This window comes from Rhinoderma darwinii, chromosome 5 (genome assembly GCF_050947455.1).
Source record: "Rhinoderma darwinii isolate aRhiDar2 chromosome 5, aRhiDar2.hap1, whole genome shotgun sequence".
Taxonomy (NCBI): Eukaryota; Metazoa; Chordata; class Amphibia; order Anura; family Rhinodermatidae; genus Rhinoderma; species Rhinoderma darwinii.
Window position 1 is genome coordinate 317,905,963 of NC_134691.1, and position 23,810 is coordinate 317,929,772.

Sequence of the window (23,810 nt, forward strand, 5' to 3'; positions counted from 1 at the left end):
TTGACTGTAGTGGCCAGCAAAGGAATTAGTGATATAAGGTTGGGGAAAATGTCTGCGCCCCTATATATCTCCAATTAGGAGAACATCCAGAAACATTTATGAATATATGTGTGTTAGTTCTCCTCTAGAAGGAAAACAATCTCTCTAGTGCCACCTATTGGAGGTAGCTTTCCTGTAAGTCAATGTCCGACCCGTAGAAGGCTCTGGTCTTGGAGAACGAGTTTGCATATTTATTTTCCAATGGAACATTGTCTGTAAGATTCCATGCCAGCTGTGTCTCTTTAATAAGAACCTGTAACACCCCCTCCAAGAACTAAATATAAGTGTGAATGGTATTTACTTGTCACTACAGCCTAGTGGTTGCATCTGAGTGCAAGGAACCAACTAAGATTTGTAACGTTAAGGCCCCATGCACACAAACTTGTTTTTGCAGCCGCAATTCACCCGCAAATCTGCGGGTGAATTGTGGTCGCATTAATTTCTATGAGCCCATGCACACGACCGTGGTTTCCACGGTCCGTGCATTGCCCAGGAGCATGCACCGCAAAAAGATAGGATATGTCTTATTACAGCCGTGTTTTGCAGTCCAGGCTCATAGAAATTAATGCACACGGCCATGTTCGCGGCCCACGATTTGCGGGCGACCCGCGGGTGACACTCCGCGGCCTTCCGAGCCGAAAATCACGGTCGTGCACACCACTACGGTCGTGTGCATGAGGCCTAAGTATAGTGAGTTTTTGCATAATTGGGCAAGTCCTGGAAAACCACTTTAGGCTGAATTAAAATCATTTAGGTGAAGTTTTATGGTGTTTTCGTGGAGTTTTTCGATCGTGTTTTGGTTTGTAAAAACAGAGCGGCTGGCAGTCAATAGATCAATATGAAGTTCTAATACTCAATGCACTCTTTAAAAAAAAACACTAAACAGCAGTAAAATATTAGTGGGATCTGATAGGAAGAGTCAATAGCAGATGAAGAGTGAAGCAAGTGAGGTGACTGTGTCTGATCTCCGCCCTCTTAGATCAAGTATTCCATGTTTTGCCAAAGCATTCACTTTTAGGCTGCGTTCATACATCACAATTGATTTGCATTTTTTTACACAATATGGTAAAAATTTTAAAATCACTGAAAAAACACAAATTGACCAGGACGTGTAAACACAACCTTACGGCTATATGTCCTACTATTTTGTGTCATGCATCTAACTACTACTTCTTGCTAACTTGCATTCAATAGGTTAACAAGCGGTAGGGGACATGTGGGAATATGACTGCAAGATCAGACTACACAGAGTTTATTTGTAGTCTGTAACCATGGAAACACATATTGTAGGTCTGCATAGCAGCTGTCTGTAAAGTTGCTTCAATTTTAATTATAGATGCATTAAAACAATAGGTAGACATAGATCTGATGCTATGTAAAACCAGAAAAATCCTTCAATATGCAGATTCTATTTTAACATTTTATTACTTAAATACCCCATTGTGTATAACTGCCAATATCCCAACATAAGCACACTGCTAAACCATTTAAATATATGACTATGCTAAAACAGTAATTTCCATATATTTACAAAGGAATAATTAAAATTATCAGACCTGTGATGAGTAGAGATCCAAACTTCGAAATGGGTTGACAGCAACAAGAATATCTCCTACATAGGTGTATATCTGATCCCTGTTGTAACGCTTTTGAAGCTGGTCTGTCACAGTATTCTGTAACAAGCAATAAAGAACTGCATGTAAATGACAAGTTATAATATTTCAGTCTCATTGAAATATAATACTAGGGTTTAGTTGTCATAACTGTGCAAACGAGTCAGCTTTTTTATTTTCTGCAATTTTTTAAATTATGTAAACACATTTTTTTTTAGTATAGGACCACTGTAGTGTCAAAGTTTCTTATTTGCCATTTCCTGTCATAATTTTTATCCTTGTTTTATCGTAGTAAACCAATCGAATTATCTGAAATCATGAAACCATGGTTTACTAAAGAAACAGTTAAATAAAAATGTTGTTAATTTGTAAATATATAATATAAAAAATAATGTATATCACAAGCAGGACCGGATTCCACAGATTGACCATAGAAAAAATAAGTTAGTGGTCCATTGGCTGTAAGTATCAGCAATTTTCTTTTTTCTTTTGAAACACCAAACTGAATCAAACGAAGACAAGTATACCTAATAATCAGTAGCATAGCTAGATGGGGGGGGGGGGGGGTCGGCCCGGGGCCCACTGAGCTGGTGGAACCCACCGCGACCGCAACCACCCCCGCCATGACCGCCGCTCCCGCTGTCCCCGCCATGACCGCCACGACCACGCCACACAGGGCAGCCTGCTGCCTGTCTGAGGGGGCGGCGGCGCAACTGAAAGAAGCCGCCGCCACCCCCTCCTGCACTAATTGGCCCTGCGTCTATAGGACGCAGATAAAATAACATACATAAGTGCTGAATGGCCGACCATTCAGCGCCTAACAATGACGCTAATTGGCAGGGAAGAATGACTTGGCCCGCCAATCAGCGTCTTTCAACGACGGTGGCGCTTCCATTGTTGAAAGGCGCTGATTGGCGTGGCAAGTCATTCTGCCCTGCCAATCAGTGCCTTTCAACGATGCTAGCGGCACAATGACGTCATCGCGCTGCTTGCATCGTTCAGCCCCAGCAGACCTGCTCAGAAGATAACAGGCCTGCATTAACACAGGGCGGCACTGGAATGGGATCAAGGTGAGTATGTAAAGTTGTTTTTTTTCACTTAAAAGTGTGTGGTATTATCTATGGGGGGGGGGCTATATGTGGGGCACAAGCTACAGGGCAGGCTATATGTAGGGCACTATCTACAGGGGGGCTATATGTAGGGCACTATTTACAGGGGGATATTTGTGGGGCACAATCTACAGGGGAGGCTAAATATGGGACACTATCTACAGGGGGGCTATATGTAGGGCACGATTTACACGGGGGCTATATGTGAGGCACTATATACTGGGGGTGTTATATGTAGAGTGCTATCTACAGGGGGGGCTATATGTAGAAAGCTGTCTACAGGGGCTTTATATGTGGGGCACTATATACAGGGGGTGCTATATGTGGGGCACTATCTACAGGGGTCTATATGTAGAGCGCTAGCTACAGGGGGACTATATGTAGAGCGCTATCTACTGGGGGCTATATGTGAGGCACAATCTACCGGGGGCTATAAGTGAGTACTATCTATAGAGGGATCTATGGGGGCACTATCTACAGAAGGCTCTATGGGGGCACTATCTACAGGGAGCACTGTGTGTGTGGGGGGGACACAGTGTATGGTGCTATTATAATCAGGGACAGACGCTAGGCACGTCTGCTAGAGCAGAGCAAACCTCTAACACTGCCTGCCAGAGAGGAGCAGAAGAAGCCTGCATGTTAGAAGAGAGGGTGAGCAAGCACCCCTGCTCAATAATGAATGGATACAGGGATGATGGGGTTTGTATACAGGGATAATGGCTGATATATACAGGGATGATGGGAGTTAATGCGGAGATGATGGCTGGACTACCAGCATCATCCCTGCATATAACCCCCATCAACCCCGTATATACCATCCATCATTCCTATATATAAACCCCATCAACCCTGTATATACCAGCCAGGCTGGTATTTTATTGGGATGATGGTGGTTATATACAAGAAAAGAGATCAGCAGCACATCACATTCCCAGAAAAACTCATGAGGGGCATTAGACAGGAGAAACTTTCAATCGGTGCAGGCAGTGTGGAGTCGTAGCCAGTTCAACTCCAAACAGACACAAAGAAAATAGAGAGACTGCAGCACACAAAGTTGTCAAGGTATCAAAAAGAGTGTCTTTATTACACCATAAATAGCGATGTTTCGACCCAAATGAGGGTCATTCTCAAGCTTGCGAAAGACCCTCATTTGGGTCGAAACGTTGCTATTTATGTTGGAGTAAAGACACTCTTTTTGATACCTTGACAACTTGGTGTGCTGCGGTCTCTCTATTTTCTTTGTGGTGGTTATATACAGGAATGATGGCTGGTATATACAGGGTTGATGGCTGGTATATACAGGGATGACGGGGATTACACACTGGGATGATGGCTGGTATAAATAGAGATGATGGGGTTGTATACGAGGATGATGGGGCTTATGTACATGGATAATGGCTGGTCCAGTTTATACCAGCCATCATCCCTGTATATAACCCCCATCATCCCTGTATGTACCAGCCACCATCCTTCTTTATAACCCCCAACATCCCTGCAAATACCAGCATGGCTGGTATATACAGGGATGATGGGGTTTATATACAGGAACGATAGTTGGTATTTACAGGGATGATGGTTGTTATATACAGGGATGATGGGTAGTCCACCCATCATCCCTGCATTAACCCCCATCATCCCTGCGTATACCAGCCATCATCAAGTCCTTATATAACCCCCATCATCCCTGTATATACCAGCCATCAACCCTGTTTATAAACCCCATCTTACCTGTATATACTAGCCAGGCTGGTATATACAGAGATGATAGGGGTTATAGACAGAGATGATCGCTGGTATATAGGGATGATGGGGGTTATATACATGGATGATGGCTGGTATACACAGGGATGATGGGGGTTATATACAGAGATGATGGGGGTTACAAACAGGGATAATGGCTGGAATATACAGGGATGATGGGGTTATATACAGGGATGATGGCTGGTATATAATTAGAATGTGCCTCTTCAGTTGTAAACAGGTGTTATGAGGGGCCCACTGGGTTGGGGCCCTCTCAGATATGTTTTGCCCCCCCCTGTGCTAAACCCCTAGCTACGCCTCTGTTAATAATAATTACAAACCAGTAATACTAAGGCTCTGTTTCCATCTGCATTATATCTTCTATTTCTAATGGAAGACGCAATGCAGTGTCTGATCCATCATACAACGAACACTAATGGAGCCTGAGAGACTGCATTGACTTACAAAAGGGTTCTTCTTGATTCCGTCGTAGTGGTCGGTGTTGTGACGGCAGGAATAGTGCTGAATGTTGCCATCTTATCTGACAGAAATTGCACTGAATGGAGCATTGAATGAAAATGTGTACAGAGCAAAACAATTTGGGTGGAATTTAGTGAGACTCACGTTTCATACACCAGTCTTAATCTAAAGTGCGTTTAGCGTAGTAAGATGCCCCATATTTTATTAAGAGATGAACACCTCCCAAAAAGGGGAAACCTCTGCCAGCTACGAGCTGGTGTAAATTTCTGCTATAATTTAAGCCAGTTTCTGCTGTAAATTATAGTGAAGTTGTCGGGCCGCGGGTGGCAGCCCCCTTGCGCTAGACTCCCTATTACTTTTTATAGAAGTGGCAAAGGCAGCGTAAAACAGCAAAAAGTCGCAAATTATTGCGCGGAGATGGTGTGCGCCATAATTTGCGACTTTTAAATGGCATAATATTATCATACAGCCAATGATAAATTCCCCTTTTATATTAAGCTATATTATGGTTTGTGTAAAGCTCTGTTCATACTAAAGTTAATGGGGTCAGTCGGATTTCCGTCAGACTTTCTAGAGTGACAAGGTCGCCAGCGCTATTCTTGCAGTCCAAAAACTCTGGGACCCCAACTGAACCCTGATGGGCCCATGAAAATCAATGTTGCACTAGAATTCATTGGTATCCATTAGAAAATTGCTCAGAAATAACTCTCATGTTATCAATGGAAGCCATGACGCTGGTGTGAACATAAAATTATCATTATTGCTTTATTTTCAGGATGTCCATTGAGATGTCTCCCGTCAACGTTAACCATGGTCTGAGAACCAAAACATTCAGTAAATTAACGTTGAATTGAAGAGAATGGTTTAACTTGTTGAATCAAAGGATTCAAGTTCGAAGTAGCAGACTTCCATCCATGATACTAGATGCAATCATGGAAATCATAAATCTGCCATTGAGAAAACTGGAGACTCAAACCAAAGATTGGTGGTTTCCAGTAGCTCAAGTACATTTGAAGACCCTAAAGGAGTTGTCTCATCAGAGACATGGTGGCATATTGCCAGGATATTGACTAGTGAGCTGAAAAAGCAGAGTACAGCCGACATTGCCATTTCTCTCTAATGATTAGTGGGTTGTCAGAGGTTGGACCCTTACCTATTGGACATTGCTGGCATATCCCAGTGATATGCACCAATGTCCATGATAAGACAACCACTTTAAAACTATGATTACTACTACAACTACTACTAATAATAATAATCAATGCATTCTGTGTCACGCTAACAAAATATGAATTTATATCCTACAATTCGAAAAGGCAAAATCATATTCAAGCATACCTCATCCAGGACTTCTAAGGTTGCCAAGTCATCCACGTCATTCTGGTTGGATGTCATAGACTCTCTGAAGATGCCTTTCTTGGTATGAATCCTTTCATGCCTTAAAGACCAAAATCCAAGTATTATTTTCCCAAATATGAAAATGGTCTTCAAATAAAAGAAAAGCCTCAACAATTCAACTCTATGAATCAGCAAACAAAGCTTAAAATGTTGAGTTTTTTTTACATGTAAGCTATAATGACTGAAAAATAAATGAAAGATTGCCTCTTCTGTTGAGTTGTTTCCACGTTCATAAGAGAGCGGTGAGGATTTAGTCCAAAGTCAAAGAGCCTCATTTGCAGTCAAATTATATACTTAGCAGAATAAAGCCCAGGTGCTTATATCAGGTGTGTCATGGTAACCGAACATGCTTTGAATAAACACAAACTCCCTTAAAAAAAATATATACCCACTTGTGTCAGAGCCTATAGCAAATTCATTACTGAGACAAAGTACTATAATACTTATATGTAATGTTCTAGTATCCTGGTATAAGATGCCAAATCTACCAAATACATTCTTATTGTCAACCAGCAATAACCCATTTGTCTATCTATCTATCTATCTATCTATCTATCTATCTATCTATCTATCTATCTATCTATCTATCTATCTATCTATCTATCTATCTATCTATCTATTAAAAGAAGCTTCATTGGCAGGACCAAATACAAATTAGAATTGCCAAAGCAAGTGGGAATTGAGATTCATGGATAGGTACTGATGGGTTGGGGATAGGGGCATACACAGGGTAGGGGGGTCATAGAAGTGCATGGCATATCTTGTTTTTCTCAATCTTTGGTATGCACTATATACATTGTGCTGCTTGCCCACTGTGTTTTCGTCTTCAAGCATCATGATGTATAATTTCCCTCTCTCCTACATGGAGCTGAAGTCTAGGGAGAGATCAGAGACTCTCCTACATTAAGCCTCTTCTTCCAAGACTTGTTTGTATGTGGCCCAGAATGATGGCGCACTCTTCTGGATTGTAAGGTGTGGTAGGAATCTGCCCAGCTCAGCTCGACAGGCACTGTTTGAGGTCCTCCGATGTTCTTGGAGAAGGTGTTTTCAGAATTTCAGGTGTAATATTTCGGTTGGGATGGAATCCCTCGTTGACTAGTCTGCATGTGTGTGAGGGCTCCAGACTTCACTGCCATACAGAAGAATTGGGATGATGATGCAGTCAAAGATTTTAAGCCAGACCGGTTTGAGATGGTACAGTTTTCTTCTGATGGCATAGAAGGTTTTGCATGCTTTGTATTTTAGCATCTCTATGTCTTGTTTGAAGCTGATTGATTGATTGATTGATTGATTGATTGATTGATTAATTGATTGATTTCTAGGCCCAGGTAGGTTTATCTATCAGTCTGTAAGTGGGCTGTGGTTTAGCATGCAGAAAGAATGCCTGGATGATTGATGGGTAGTGCCCACGTGGATCTGAATTTATCCCGAATTTGCAGGTTGTCTTGGAGGTCTTAATCGGTTGGTGATAGTAGCAGAAGGTCATCTGCATTACAACAGAAATTTCACCTTGGTGCCGGGTGAAACCTAGTGCTGTGGAGGACTCCAGAACTGTGGCCAGTTCATTGATGTAGATGTTGAAGAGCCTTGGACTCCAGCTTTAGCCATGTCTAACTTCTTGGCACTGCTGGAAATAAGCCGTTCTTCTCCCATTTACCTTTACGCTGCATCTATTCTCAGTTTAGGAGCTTTTGATGACATCATAAGTTTTCCCTCCTATTCCACTCTCTAGCAGTTTCAGGAATAGGCCAGGGTTCCACACTGAATAGTGCCCCACAAAATAGACGTACAAATTTCCATGCTTTATATTGTGGACGTGGCTCTTGATAAGGCTGTGCAGGGTGTAGTTGCGGTCAGTAATGCGTTGGTTTGACATAAACCAAGCTTGGCTTTTGCGGAGGACATTGTGCTAGGTGAGGAAGCTGAGGATTCTGTTATTCAGGATGCTGTTGAACAGTCTTTCCCAGGTTGCTGCTGACTCATATCCCTCGGTAATTGACTGGGTCTATACTCTTGTGTATAGGTGTTTTGAGGTCTTTGTTCACGATTTGAGGAAAGTAGCAAGTACTCAGCACAATATTGAGTGTTTTGCTATTGCCGCCTGTATTTCTGGTGGGCTGTATTTTATCATTTCTGGTCAGGGTCCATCTAGGCCACTGTACTTTTAAGGCCTCTTTACATTATGGATAGTGACGTCAAGGCTTCCCCAGGGCTGGAGTCCAAAGAAGAGCATTGCAGGTGCTCTAGCTGGGAACCTTTGGCCCTGGAGATATCCTTGCCATCACTGTCCACATATGGACAGTGATATCAAGAGCTTTCAATGCTAGAGTTCCCAGCCATAGCATTGCAAGCGCTCTGGTCAGGACACCTGGTCAGTGACATCTGGGGAAGTCCTGGATGTCACTGCCCATATATGGACATTAAAGTCAAGAGCTTTCCAATGCCGGAGTTTCTGGCCAGAGCATTACAAGCGCTCTTGTCGAGGACTCCGGTCATGGGGAAGCCATATATGGACAGTGATGTCAAGAGTTTTACGATGCCGGAGTCCTTGGCCAGAGCATTGGCAACGCTCTGACCAGGATTCTGACCCTGGAGAAGTCCCTGACATCACTGTCCCTATATGGACAGTAACGTCAGGATCTTTGCGATGCGGGAGTCCCCAGCCAGAGTGTCAAAATTCTGGCCCTGGGAAACTCTTAATGTCACTGTTTATATATGAACAGTGATATCAAGAGCTTTATAATGCTATAGTCTCCGGCCAGAGCATTGCCAATGCTCTGTTTGGAAACTATGGCATTGTATGGCTTTTGACAGATCTTGACATGAAACCTCGAAGAAGCCCCTGATGGTCACTGTCCATATATGGAGAGTGAAGTCAGGAGCTTCCAAAGTGCCAAAGTTTGAAGGCAGAGCTTCCGATGCTCTGCCCGGGGACTCATTTGGGAAGCATTGGGAAGCTCCTGACATCACTGATCACATATGGACAGTGATGTCAGTAGATTCCCGACGTATACGTTCAACGTCTACCTGTTCCATAATCTAGCATCCGTCACCATAGGCTCCCATGTTAAAAAACGTATGTCGTGCGGTATATGTTTTTTAGAGGGATCCCTCAAGATGGAATAGAGTTGTCTATTACGCTATTCCTTCCTTCAAAAAATCTTATACCAGCCCGACGAAAACCAAAAGGACACTCTTTTGGTCTCCGTCAGACTAATGGAGCAGTATGAACATGTTTATTGTGTAGAAATGTGATGTGTAGGGGGCCTTACACAATGGGTGAGATTCTTTGTGTAGCCTTCAATTTTGTTATGATTTGTTTTTGTTCTCAGCTTTGTTTGTCCCTCTGGATATCTTTGTAGAGGTCCATAAAATTTTGGAGATGGTTAAGTTTGGTGGAGACGTAAGTTTGTTTTTTCTTTCGGAGGATGGTCTTGTATTGCCTTTGTATGTTTTTATAGACTTTCCTCAGATCAGTGTTGCTTGAGTCTCTGTGCTTCTTATTTGAGACAGTTCTTAGGGTCATCAGTTCTTCTTTGCACTCAGGGTCAAAACAACTGTTGAAATGTTTTTCTTTTGGTCTCTTGTAGTTACATCTTTTCAGGTCAGACTTCTCTGCCATGATATCAAACACAATAATTAGATCTTTTATGGCTTGATTTACCCTGGGATTAGCTTATACACCTCGCTGTAGAAGTTGTATATTTCATAACCGACAAGATGAGGGTAGGTTCAAGAAGCTTTTTTGATCTATCTATCTATCTATCTATCTATCTATCTATCTATCTATCTATCTATCTATCTATCTATCTATCTATCTATCTATCTATCCATCCATCCATCCATCCATCCATCCATCCATCCATCCATCCATCCATCCATCCATCCATCCATCCATCCATCCATCCATCCATCCATCTATCTATCTATCTATCTATCTATCATCTCTTTCTCTCATATCTTTCTATCTCTCTCTCTTTACCATTATAGACCATACTTATGGGGTGCACATGTGCCTGGTCCAGGGGAGGCGAAGGGTTCCCTGCTCCGGCCCTTATGAGGTGCACTGTGCATGCTCGAAGCCCCTGTGACGTGTCAGGGGCTCGGGCATGTGCAATGGCGCTGGGGAATGGAAGAGGGGAGCGCCTCTCTTCCGGGCACATGAGCCGAAGCACCAATGGCGCCTTTCTATACACCTGTGTTTGCGGTCAGAGTATAAAAAGAGTGGTGACTTTTGGACACATATGCATCCCCTGAAGAAGCCATCCACAGAAAATGCGCATTGGGGAGCACATTGCTCCTATTTACCAGGAAACCACCTTTCAAAACCATGGGTAAGGTACATTTATATATTTTGACTACCTTCTTTACCATTATGTGAGACTGGTTGAAGGCATTTCTTGCCCTAGATCACAAATTTATGTTGCATAACCTTAGGTATAGTGTACTTACTGGTACAGTACGCCTAATATGTTTGATACCTTCCCTAGTGTCCCCTCCATGATGTATCCATCACATTTTTGTACTTAATACATGATTTACATGGTTCTGGTATGGACATGATGATTTGCAGTCACGTGTAACAATGTGATTTTTTTTTTTTTTTTTACTGGTGACCTCTTTTCTAGTCTATACTTTTATAGTATATGTTTTCCATTTTATATGTGATTTAATAAATTGTTGGCATTTTTTATGAATACATGGTAGTTTTGGACTCTTTTTTTCTTGAGTTAGCCATTCATCTTTGGTAGGAGTTTTTCTTTGTGTATTAATTATTTATGACTTTCTAGCATTAAAATAAAAAATACATTAAGAAATAAGGCTTAACGATCACATTAAACAGGGGATAAGGGAGTCAGGTCTCCATTTTTATTTGGGAGGAAAAAGTGGGACTGATCGATCAGCAAGCCTCTATGTAAAGCTCAAATGTTAGTATCAGTCTCATCACATAGATTAAGAAGTGATAGAGCAGGACATGCTAGAGGAATCTCTATGGTCTGCTTATGGTTGCCAAGTTTCTAAGACTGATCTATTGTGTCATCCTAAGTGCGTGCAGTTTTTCATAGAGCACAATTTTAGAAATCCTTTCCCGAACCACCAAGATGGAGAGGTTTTGTGTTTTCTATTTTGCTGCTACATGAATTCTTGCAGCCATGCATATCGTTGGTGTTTGCTTTTGACTTGATCCCAATGAGATAACAGGCCCACAAGCTGATTTAGGAAATGAAATGTGAAAGACCAACGAGATAAGTTCTACGACACTATCCCAGAATCTTGCAAAAAGTGGGCACGTCCACCAAATATGTACATGAGTGCCATCAGATTGACATCTCTGCAAACACAGTGGGGACGTAGTTGGATATATCAGGTGAAGCATGGAAAAACTAAAAAAGATTGAGGCGGGACTTGAGGGATGAGGGATGTTTCTGCCAAACTGACTTGGTGACTGCCTTTTATAATTGTCGTACAACAATATTGCCATCTTGGCAGTCTTCAGGCCCATATAAAGAGGACCTGTCAGTTATAGTAAATACTTTCTGAATCATCTTTTCTAAGAAATCTGTGTTGTTCCTCTGTTATTCCTCCTACAAATATATGAATAAATTGACAACTGGGGGTTACCATTCCTCTATTAATGGGGCCTTTCCCTACACGCCCTGACATTGTTCAATCAGTGCACAAATTGTCAGACTGTGTAAGAGCACATTGTATTGACACAGGATATTCTAAAACTGAGTTGTCATTTTATTCCTTCATTCCCAGAAGGAATAACGGAGGAACAATTACAATACAGAGCTAAGCTAAGAAAATATGCTCCATAAATTATATTTCATGGTAAACAAAAGTATTTTTTCAGGGGAAGTGTCAGGTCCACTTTAAAGGGTAAAATAGTGCCTACTACGATTTTAGCATGAAACCAGTGGACTATTATACAATTGCTCAAGGAAACTGCCCTGGTGTCTGGTTACCTTTTAATAGCCTTTTAATAAACATTCTTATTGCTATAGAATAAAATATCAATGTATTTCCATCTCCATTGTCCATATTTATTGTAGTTTATTTCCACTGTTATTTTTATAGAAAATGAATCTTAATAAAACTCCATTTAGGGCAGCATGTGACGATCAAACAGACTACTATGACAGTGCTTCCTGCACACAGTATTTACAGTGTATTCAGTGTTAACCCAGCTAAGCAGGAATACGTTGTTTACCTCTTCTTCTCCATTATCCCCATTTGCAGGTGGATGTCGATGAATTCCATTAGCTGCTTTTGAAGTGCTCTTTCATTATGTCTAATTTGCCTAATAAATGCATGTTCTAAAAGATCACAAACTATGGGACGTTTTTCAAAATCTTTGGTAAGGCACCTGAAATGCAAAATATAAAACAATTAAAACAGCAATGTTTTTTCTACAATAACAAAAAAGTTGTACAATAAAAGATTTCCACCTTTGGAGAAAAATGTTAGTACTTGCTTATATAATCATTTATCCCATGTGTTTCAGACCCAGCAGGAAATTCACTTATTTTAGGCTCTGTCACCCTTGTCTTTCTATCTCTTTCTGACTGTCCCAGCAGCTGAAAATACCAACTGGCTTTAGAAACCTGCTATAGAGTAAAACTCTAAGGGTATGTTCACACGGAGTGTTTTCAGCCGTTTTTCGGTCCATAAACAGCCTCCAAACTGCAGAAAAATCGGAAGCAGAATGCCTCCAAGCATCTGCATGTTGATTTCAAAGGGAAAAATGGTGTTCTGGTCCGACGGGGCGTTTTTTAACGAGGCCGGTTTGAAAAAACGGCGCGTAAAGGGACGCCCCGTAAAAAGAGGTGCATGTCACTTCTTGAGACTTTTTGGAGCTGTTTTCCATTGACTCTATAGAAAAACAGCTCCAAAAATGGCCGTAAAGAATGTCGCAAAAAACGCGAGTTGCTAAAAATATGTCTCAAAATTTTCACACGCTTAGGAAAAAACGTCTGAAAATACGGAGCTGTTTTCGAGAGAAAACAGCTCCAGAGTTTCAGTTACTTTTTAAGCAAACTCGCGTTTTTCGGAACGTTTTTTACGGCCTTTTACGTCCAAAAACGGCTCAAGAAGTGACATGCACAAAATAAGCCGTGTGAACATACCCTTAGGCTTTGTTCACATCTGCGTCGGGGCTCCGTTCATGGGTTCTGTTTGAGCTTTCCGTCAGGGGGACCCATGAACGGAATCCAAACTGAAACCAACGGTTCCGGTTGCATCACTATTGATTTCAATGGTGACGGATCTGGTGCGAATGGTTTGCAAGGGTTCCGTCGTTTTGAAGGAATCAATACCGTAGTCGACTGCGCTATTCATTTCGTCAAAACGACGTAATCCTTACACAATGGTGACAAACGGAAACCATTTGCACCGAATCCGGTTTTCGTTTGTTTCAGTCAGGGTTTCGTTCATGGGTTCCCCTGACGTAAAGCTCCAATGGAACCCATGAATGGAGCCCTGACGCAGATGTGAACGCAGCCGAAGAGATATTTCTGGTTATACCAGATGATACAGCAAATTGCATCTTCATTCTCCCGCATAGTGTAGGAAGGCGAAGGTGGTCGGCTCTGTGATGGGGAACACTATTTCATTTATTGACTTACTGAGGACTTTAGGCACTGGGTAGACAGACACTGAATGGGCTCTATTTGCATTAATTATCTGGACAAATTATAGCACTATATGGGCACTGTTTAGCCCAATTTGGGTTTAGGTGGGAACAATATGATACTATGTGGACTGTTTGAAAAATTTGGTAAAATATGGCACTATATGCGCTATTTGGCACTATTTGGCGCTACGTGAGCACAATGCAGCATTACATGGGCACTGTATGATTACCTGAGCAAGGTAGGACACTTGCTGAACACTGTCTGGGACTTTGTGGACACCTTTGGGCTCTTTGTGGCATAATATGGCAAAACTCTTTGGCTTGATGTTGAAACTCTATGTCACTATCTGAGTACGGTGCTCTAAAAAATGTGGTATGTACCACTTTATGTACATGAACAATAAATGGTATAAGGTGGGCACTGCCTGTACAGATGTAGCAATCCTTATCTTAGCTCTGATAACTTGCTGTAGCGTGATAACTTGAAAGCCATTGAAAAAGTCAAGTTAAAGTTTCTTTCCCCCTATGTCTTCAATACGTTAAAAGTCAAGTTAAAGATATCTACATCCTCTGGGACCCCGCACCTATCTCTAGAACGGGGACCCCTAAACCCTGGTCTAGCTTTCTGTGTTCCCACTGACATTTGTGATTTGCGACCATGTAAGAAGAAAACAGAGTAGCTCGCATGCTACACTGTTTCCATAAGTCCTATAGAAGTGAATGGTAGTTACGGAAACAGCGTAGCTCGCATGCTACACTGTTTCCGTAACTGCCATTTACTACTATGGGAGTTATCGAAACAGCGTAGCTCAGCCATATACGCTGTTTTCTTCTTACATAATCGCAAAACACAAGTGTCAGTGGGAACACAGAAAGCTAGACCAGGGTTTAGGGGTCCCAGTTCTAGAGATAGGTGCGGGTCCCAGAGGTGGGATCCGCATCTATCTGACATTTATGGCATATCCTGTGGATATGTCATAAATGTCCTTGATGGGAAAACCCCTTTAATATTACAAAGTCTATAAATTGTACACAAGTAGATTAGAATCTATCTAGAGGGTATCTATTCTATTTTTTTTAGAGGAGGGGTTGCTCTTACACTTTTTAATATTGTTTTAATTAGTTAGGAAAGCACCTACATTTTTTTTTATCTTTCATATATAGAACTGCATGGAGAAGACATCCTGATTAGAACAGATCCCAAAGCAATGATACTTATCACTGTACCCCCTCTTCACAAGCAATGATAAAGGGGATCTGAGTCTCTTTGCATACAGCCAAATAGGCATGTGTCTAAAACGCTGTCATGGCTTGAATTGTATAAAACTAATATTTAAAAATCTGAGTAATATTTGTGAGGTTACATGCTAATACATAAACAGGTACAAAATCAAACCTCCGACACAACAGATGTAGTAGACAAAACAAGTAAAGTTTAGAGATAAGGCCAGTCTAGAAAAAAAAACAAGAAAACACTACTTTGAATAGCTCTGTTTGGATCTATACTTAATACTAATTTGCTTGCAGTAAAAAATACCAAATTCTCGGTTAAGTTTGCATTTGAAAATTTGCATCAATGCAGTAAATATACAGACATGCAAAAATGGCATAGGATATTCAGAGTAAACCCAAGAACCCACAGGGTAGGTGCACACGATAACTGGCTTTTACGTCTGAAATTACAGACTGTTTTCAGGAGAAAACAGCTGCCTCGTTTCAGACGTAAATGCTCCTCCTCGTAATTTGCGAGGCGTCATTGACGGCAGTAAATTTGAGCTGTTCTTCATTTAATTCAATGAAAAACAGCTAAAATTACGTCCAAAGAAGTGCCCTGCATATAATGTATATAATTGTCCTGCATATAATGTATATAAGTGTCCTGCATATAATGTATATAAGTGCCCTGCACTTCTTTGACGAGGCAGTCATTTTTTTACGCGTCGTCGTTTGACAACTGTCAGACGACGACGCGTAAATTACAGGTCGTCGGCACAGTACGTCGGCAAACCCATTCAAATGAATGGGCAGATGTTTGCCGACGTATTGTAGCCTTATTTTCAGACGTAAATCGAGGCATAATATGCCTCGTTTACGCCTGAAAATAGGTCGTGTGAACCCAGCCACACAGTAAACAGAATAGCATTTGATGTAACCATTGAAGATTTTTATTACTGACAGGGCATTAAACTAGACAATGGCCGTTGAGATCATAATAAACTTTAAGTATCACATGGCAAGTTTTCACAATTAGTAAAAATGGATTTATTAGGGTCATGTAACATACCAGGGCTGTTTTCATTCTGGTACTGTAAATGGAAGTTTCCAAGGGTCTCTTTACACTATAGGTCCTTAATATTACAGTCAATAACAACTACTGCTGCATCTTCCTGGGCTGTACAGCCAAAAATACACTCCCTTCTGACATTGCTCTGCAGCTATTGTCTGAAGCTGTATTTCACATACTTCCTGCTCCGCCCACCCCATGCATGTAGGAGGAAGCAGTACCTGTACAGCCCAGGAACAAGAAGCATTTATTGATATTGCCTCTGGTGGTAAGTGTACCAAGCACCTTGCTAACTAAGCTTTGGTGGACCAGAGTGAAAGAAATAACAGCCTCAGTATGTTACCTGACCTTAGCTAGCTCCATTTTACTAATTGTGAAAATTTGCCTAGAGTTTCCCATTAAAGGAGCGTACACATGTAGTATATCTCACAGAAACATGACAGAAATAGAACTTGACTATTTATGCTCCATGTACATTGTTGCATAGTTGGTTTTGCATACAGTACAGTTGCCTAAATCCAAATGCTATATAGCGCCACAACCAGGATAAACACAAAAAAATATAATATACAGTGCCTAAATAGCAGTGCCATACAAAGCCTTAGCAAATACAATGCAAGTACATGTCGCCATACAGTGCTCAAATAATACCACCATAAGTGACCAATTATCAACACCATACAAGTATACACTAATAACAGTGTCATACAATCTTATATATAATCGGGAAGGACGTGGTGTCCGAACCACAGTTAAGGACACCACGTGGTTTCCGAGGAAAAGTTGATTGGACAACAGTTAAGGACACCACGTAGTATCCGAGGCACAGTTGAGAGGACACATGACATCACGTGAGGGGCGTTCCAGCCATTCAGGAAGAGGTGCGGACGGTGGGAGAGAGCCTGGAAGTTGAAACCACAACACCAGGTGAGCCGCAGAGGAGGCCCAGGGCCTGTAATATATTGTATTGTGCTGTATGTATTTGCGGTGGGGAGAGGACAGCACAATACAATACAATACATTACAAACCACTCACGAAGGTTCCTGTTCCAGCCGTTCTCCTGGCCACACGGCTCCCATAGATGTCTATTGGCCCGTGTAAAGCACGGCTATCATTCAGATGTGATCCGAGTGACGGCAGTGCATTCTGACGCTTGTTCACTCTCTTCTCCGCCTCACAGTGCGAAGTGCATGTGAGGAAAAGGGTATTTTGTTGCTCCCTGTAGGAGCTGCATCCCTAATCCCCGGCCACAGCTTTGGCCAAAACTGTGGCCGGGGATTCCGCTCGAGGAAAAGTCCCTGACTTCATTTACTATATATGGACAGTGACGGAAGGGACTTCTGAAGCGGAATCCCCAGCGCTGTGTCCGGTTATTCCGATCCAGCAAAAGTCACTGACATCACTGTCCATATATGGACAGTGACGTCAGGGACTTCTCCTGGAGCGGTCCCCTACTCCTGAAGCGGAATCCCTGACGCTGTGGCCAGTGATTCTGCTCCAGGAGAAGTCCCAGACTTCACTGTCCATATATGGACAATAACATCAGGGACTTCTCCTGGAGCGGTCCCCTACAGGAAGGTAGAGGGGGGTGTGCCATCTATGGGGGCTGCCATCTATGGGGGGTGTACAAGGGTGCTGTGTGGCATTATCTACAGGGGGCTGTGTGGCAATACCTACAGGGGGGCTGTGTGGCATTACCTACCGGGGGGCTGTGTGGCATTACCTACAGGGGGGCTGTGTGGCATTACCTACAGGGGGACTGTGTGGCATTACCTACAGGGGCTGTGTGTGGCATTACCTACAGGGGGCAGGGTGTGGCATTATCTACGGAGGGCAGGGTGTGGCATTATCTACAGAGGGCTGTGTGTGGCATTACCTACAGGGGGACTGTGTGTCACTACCTACAAGGGGGTCTGTGGGGCACTACCTACAAGGGGTCTGTGTGGCATTACCTGCAGGGGGCTGTGGCAGTATCTACAGAGGGCAGTGTGTGGCATCTACAGAGGGCAGGGTGTGGCATTATCTACGGAGGGCAGGGTGTGGCATTATCTCCAGAGGGCAGGGTGTGGCATTATCTACGGAGGGCAGGGTGTGGCATTATCTACAGTGGGTAGGGTGTGGCATTATCTACAGTGGGTAGGGTGTGGCATTATCTACAGAGGGCAGGGTGTGGCATTCTCTACAGAGGGCAGTGTGTGGCATTATCTACAGAGGGCAGTGTGTGACATTATCGACAGAGGGCAATGTGTGGCATTATCTACAGAGGGCAGTGTGTGGCATTATCTACAGAGGGCGGTGGGTGGCATTATCTACAGAGGGCAGTGGGTGGCATTATCTACAGAGGGCAGGGTGTGGCATTATCTACAGAGGGCAGGGTGTGGCATTATCTACAGAGGGCAGGGTGTGGCATTATCTACGGAGGGCAGGGTGTGACATTATCTACAGAGGGCAGGGTGTGGCATTATCTACAGAGGGCAGGGTGTGGCATTCTCTACAGAGGGCAGTGTGTGGCATTATCTACAGAGGGCAGTGTGTGACATTATCGACAGAGGGTAATGTGTGGCATTATCTACAGAGGGCAGTGTGTGGCATTATCTACAGAGGGCGGTGGGTGGCATTATCTACAGAGGGCAGTGGGTGGCATTATCTACAGAGGGCAGTGTGTGGTATTATCTACAGATGGCAGTGTGTGGCAGAAAATGTACAAATAAAATTCATCCATTTTTAAAACGGACAGGGAAAAAAATGGATGCAAAACGGGTCAAAATCGGCCGTTAAAATCGGAAACACAGCCAGCAATGGAAGCGGAATTGGTGCAAAACGATCAAGAAAAACTGACGTTTTTATCGGTGGACCCTGTTGTGTGAATAGAGCCTTAGGATAGCAGGTAACATCTACATTATCTGTACTCAAGAGAGTTATCACTGTGTTATCTGTGGTGTTACATAGGACTGCAGGTAACATCTACATTATCTGTACTCACAGACAGTGGCGTAACTACCACTGTAGCAGCCGTAGCGGCTGCTACGGGGCCCGCGGCATGAGGGGGCCCGTGTCACCGGCCGGCACGGGCCCCCACCATGGCCGGAGGCTCCGCTAGCTGCCGCTATGGCTACTACAGCGCGACGCCACTGAACACTACGGCAGAGCAGGGAGGTATTTCCCCGCTCTGCCATTAAAGGGGTTGTTCCTACAAAAGACATGTATCCCCTATCCACAGGATAGGGGATACATGTGTGATCGCTGGCAGCGATAGGGAGAACGGGGGACCGAAAGTCCCCTAAAGTTCTCCATGACAAACCTCGGACTTCCGGGGTCTGTGTCGGCAGCTCCGTAGAAATTAATGGAGCGCCGGTCGCGCTTGTGCGCATGTGTGACCAGCGCTCCTTTCATTTTTATTGAGCTGCGCAGACTCTGGAAGTCAGAGGTTAGTCATGGAGAACTTCGGGGGACTTTCGGTCCCCCGTTCTCCCTATCCCTGCCATCGATCACACATGTATCCCCTATCCTGTGGATTCATGTCTTTTGTAGGACACACTATAGGTCGGATTTTTTTGGGGGGTTGGGGCTGCATGGCGTTACCTACAGGGGGGGGCTGTAAAGCGTTACCTACAGGGGCGGCTGTATAGCGTTACCTACAGGGGCTGTATAGCGTTACCTACAGTGGGGGCTGTATAGCGTTACCTACAGGGGGGGCTGTATAGCGTTACCTACAGGGGGGGCTGTATAGCGTTACCTACAGGGGGGCTGTATAGCGCTACCTACAGGGGGGCTGTATAGCGTTACCTACAGGGGGGACTGTATGGCGTTACCTACAGGGGCAGCTGTATGCCGTTACCTACAGGGGGGGACTGAATGGCGCTATCTACAGGGGGGGGCTGTATGGCGCTATCTACAGGGGGGGCTGTATGGCGTTATCTACAGAGGGGCTGTATGGCGTTATCTACAGGGGGGCTGTATGGCGCTATTTACAAAGGGGCCTCTATGGCGTTATCTACAGGGGGGCTGTATGGCGTTATCTACAGGGGGGCTGTATGGCGTTACCTACAGAGGGGGCTGTATGGCGTTACCTACAGAGGGGGCTGTATGGCGTTCTCTACAGAGGGGGCTGTATGGCGTTATCTACAGAGGGGGCTGTATGGCGTTCTCTACAGGGGGGCTGTATGGCGTTCTCTACAGGGGGAAGTATGGCGCTATCTACAAAGGGGGCTGTATGGCGTTATCTACAGGTGGGCTGTATGGCGTTATCTACAGCGGGCTGTATGGCATTATCTACAGGGGGCTGTAAAAAAGGCACTATCTACAAGGGGGGCGGTTGTGTGACACCCCGGGGTGGGGGGGGCCCTGTCAAAAGTTTGCTATGGGGCCCAGTCTTTCCTAGTTACGCCCCTACGAGAGAGTTATCACTGTGTTATCTGTGATGTTACATAGGACTGCAGGTAACACTACTACATTATACATTTACCCTGGGTGAATAATCTATTATTCAGCAAACAGTTCCGCATTTTTCTTAGGTTTCAAATTTTGGTAATTAGGTTTTAAAATACACTTATATTTTTTTGTAATATTTTTTACTAATACTTATCAGCATTTATTTTGCTAGCAAACCTGTGTAACGGGTTTTCTATACTAGTATCTTAATAATACTGCAAAATAATTAATATCAACTAATACCTCATGTACAGTGAAGGAAATAAGTATTTGATCCCTTTCTGATTTTGTACGTTTGCCCACTGTCAAAGTCATGAACAGTCTAGAATTTTTAGGCTAGGTTAATTTTACCAGTGAGAGATAGATTATATATTTAAAAAAAAAGAAAATCACATAGTCAAAATTATATATATTTATTTGCATTGTGCACAGAGAAATAAGTATTTGATCCCCTACCAACCATTAAGAGTTCAGCCTCTTCCAGACCAGTTACACGCTCCAAATCAACATGGTGCCTGCATTAAAGGGAATGTGTTGCCAGCAAAACATGTTTTTTTTTTTTAAAATTAAACATTTAGTGTGTAGGTGATTAAACATTGTTCAAATTTTTTTTATTTTTTTCACGAGTCAGGAAATATTATAAATTAGATTCTAATTTATAATATTTCCCATTGCTGGTCACTAGATGGAGCTATTCCCAAAATTGCAGCATTGCATGTGGTAAAGCAACCACATTGCTTTTTGCTGCAAAATTGGGAAAAAAGCACTCGCTCTAGTGAGCTCTGAGAATCCCCCCTCCTTTATCCTGGCTAGTGCCGGGATAAACGAGGGGTTTGAACGGTCTAACCTCCTACACTGTGTGTCGCCATTTTTTGAGCTAACACACAGTGTAGTAGGTTTACATACAGTAGTAAACACACACAAACACGAACATACATAGAAATATCTTACCTGCTCCTGCCGCCGCGGCTCCCTCCGGCCCGTCCGCTCCGTCTGCTGCCGCTGGTCCAAGTGCACAAGTCCGGAAGCCGCGACCGGAAGTAGTAATCTTACTGTCCGGCCGCGACTTCCGGTCCACAGGAAAATGGCGCCGGATGGCGCGCATTTCAAATTGGACTGTGTGGGAGCGGCGCATGCGCAGTTCTCACACAGACGGCGTACACAGAAGTGGATGGGACGGGACCCGTTCGCAGTCCCTATGGGACTGTGGCTGCCGTATTCCATGTCTGTATGTGTCGTTAATCGACACATACAGAAATTGAAAAAAAAATGGCAGCCCCCATAGGGAAGAAAAAGTGTAAAAATAAGAAAAAGTAAAACACAAACACACAAATAAATATAAACGTTTTTAATAAAGCACTAACATCTTTAACATATTGAAAAAAAAATTGTGATGACACTGTTCCTTTAAAGACAGCTGTCTTAAATGGTCACCTGTATAAAAGACTCCTGTCCACAGACTCAATTAATCAGTCTGACTCTAACCTCTACAACATGGGCAAGACCAAAGAGCTTTCTAAGGATGTCAGGGACAAGATCATAGACCTGCACAAGGCTGGAATGGGCTACAAAACCATAAGTAAGACGCTGGGTGAGAAGGAGACAACTGTTGGTGCAATAGTAAGAAAATGGAAGACATACAAAATGACTGTCAATCGACATCGATCTGGGGCTCCATGCAAAATCTCACCTCGTGGGGTATCCTTGATCCTGAGAAAGGTGAGAGTTCAGCCGAAAACTACACGGGGGGAACTTGTTAATGATCTCAAGGCAGCTGGGACCACAGTCACCAAGAAAACCATTGGTAACACATTACGCCGTAATGGATTAAAATCCTGCAGTGCCCGCAAGGTCCCCCTGCTCAAGAAGGTACATGTACAGGCCCGTCTGAAGTTTGCAAATGAACATCTGGATGATTCTGAGAGTGATTGGGAGAAGGTGCTGTGGTCAGATGAGACTAAAATTGAGCTCTTTGGCATTAACTCAACTCGCCGTGTTTGGAGGAAGAGAAATGCTGCCTATGACCCAAAGAACACCGTCCCCACTGTCAAGCATGGAGGTGGAAACATTATGTTTTGGGGGTGTTTCTCTGCTAAGGGCACAGGACTAATTCACCGTATCAATGGGAGAATGGATGGAGCCATGTACCGTCAAATCCTGAGTGACAACCTCCTTCCCTCCACCAGGACATTAAAAATGGCTCGTGGCTGGGTCTTCCAGCACGACAATGACCCGAAACATACAGCCAAGGCAACAAAGGAATTGGCTCAAAAAGAAGCACATTAAGGTCATGGAGTGGCCTAGCCAGTCTCCAGACCTTAATCCCATCGAAAACTTATGGAGGGAGCTGAAGATCCGAGTTGCCAAGCGACAGCCTCGAAATCGTAATGATTTACAGATGATCTGCAAAGAGGAGTGGGCCAAAATTCCATCTAACATGTGTGCAAACCTCATCATCAACTACAAAAAACGTCTGCCTGCTGTGCTTGCCAACAAGGGTTTTTCCACCAAGTATTAAGTCTTGTTTGCCAAAGGGATCAAATACTTATTTCTCTTTGCACAATGCAAATAAATATATATAATTTTGACAATGTGATTTTCTGTTTTTTTTTAAATATAATCTATCTCTCACTGGTAAAATTAACCTAGCCTAAAAATTCTAGACTGTTCATTTCTTTGACAGTGGGCAAACTTAGAAAATCAGCAAGGGATCAAATACTTATTTCCTTCACTGTATATAATTTTTGCAGGATGCAGTCTTGCCTTGTGATGTTGGGGGAGAATGGGGTGTCAGTACTTTATGTGGTAGACTTAGAAGGTGCTGGGCAGCCCTCCTAATCTAATAGTATGGGCATGACTAGGGGCGATTTTGCCCAAAAATAAAATCTCGATTTTTTTTCAACACTTTTTGATTTTTGATCTGAATTTATTTTATTATTTTTTTTCTGTTTATTTAACAGTAATACCAAGAGATAATTTAATAAATTTTCTTTATATAAATAACTTTTTAACATATACTGCTATAATTATTGTACGTATCTTCACAACTTTTAACCTCTGAAAATACCTTATTTTATCA

At 43.1% G+C, this 23,810-nt stretch overlaps 1 protein-coding gene across 1 annotated transcript in view; it reads right to left on the reverse strand.

The window, feature by feature from the left end:
* The window catches only part of MYO3A (myosin IIIA), a 137,030-nt gene that overhangs the window by 99,878 nt on the left and 13,342 nt on the right, over positions 1 to 23,810 (reverse strand). Inside the window, exons 8-10 of the mRNA XM_075827529.1 lie at positions 12,594 to 12,749; positions 6,320 to 6,419; positions 1,596 to 1,712 (exon numbers count right to left, since the gene is read on the reverse strand). Coding sequence (XP_075683644.1) covers positions 1,596 to 1,712; positions 6,320 to 6,419; positions 12,594 to 12,749 — 373 coding nt within the window. The remainder of the gene's footprint in view (positions 1 to 1,595; positions 1,713 to 6,319; positions 6,420 to 12,593; positions 12,750 to 23,810) is intronic.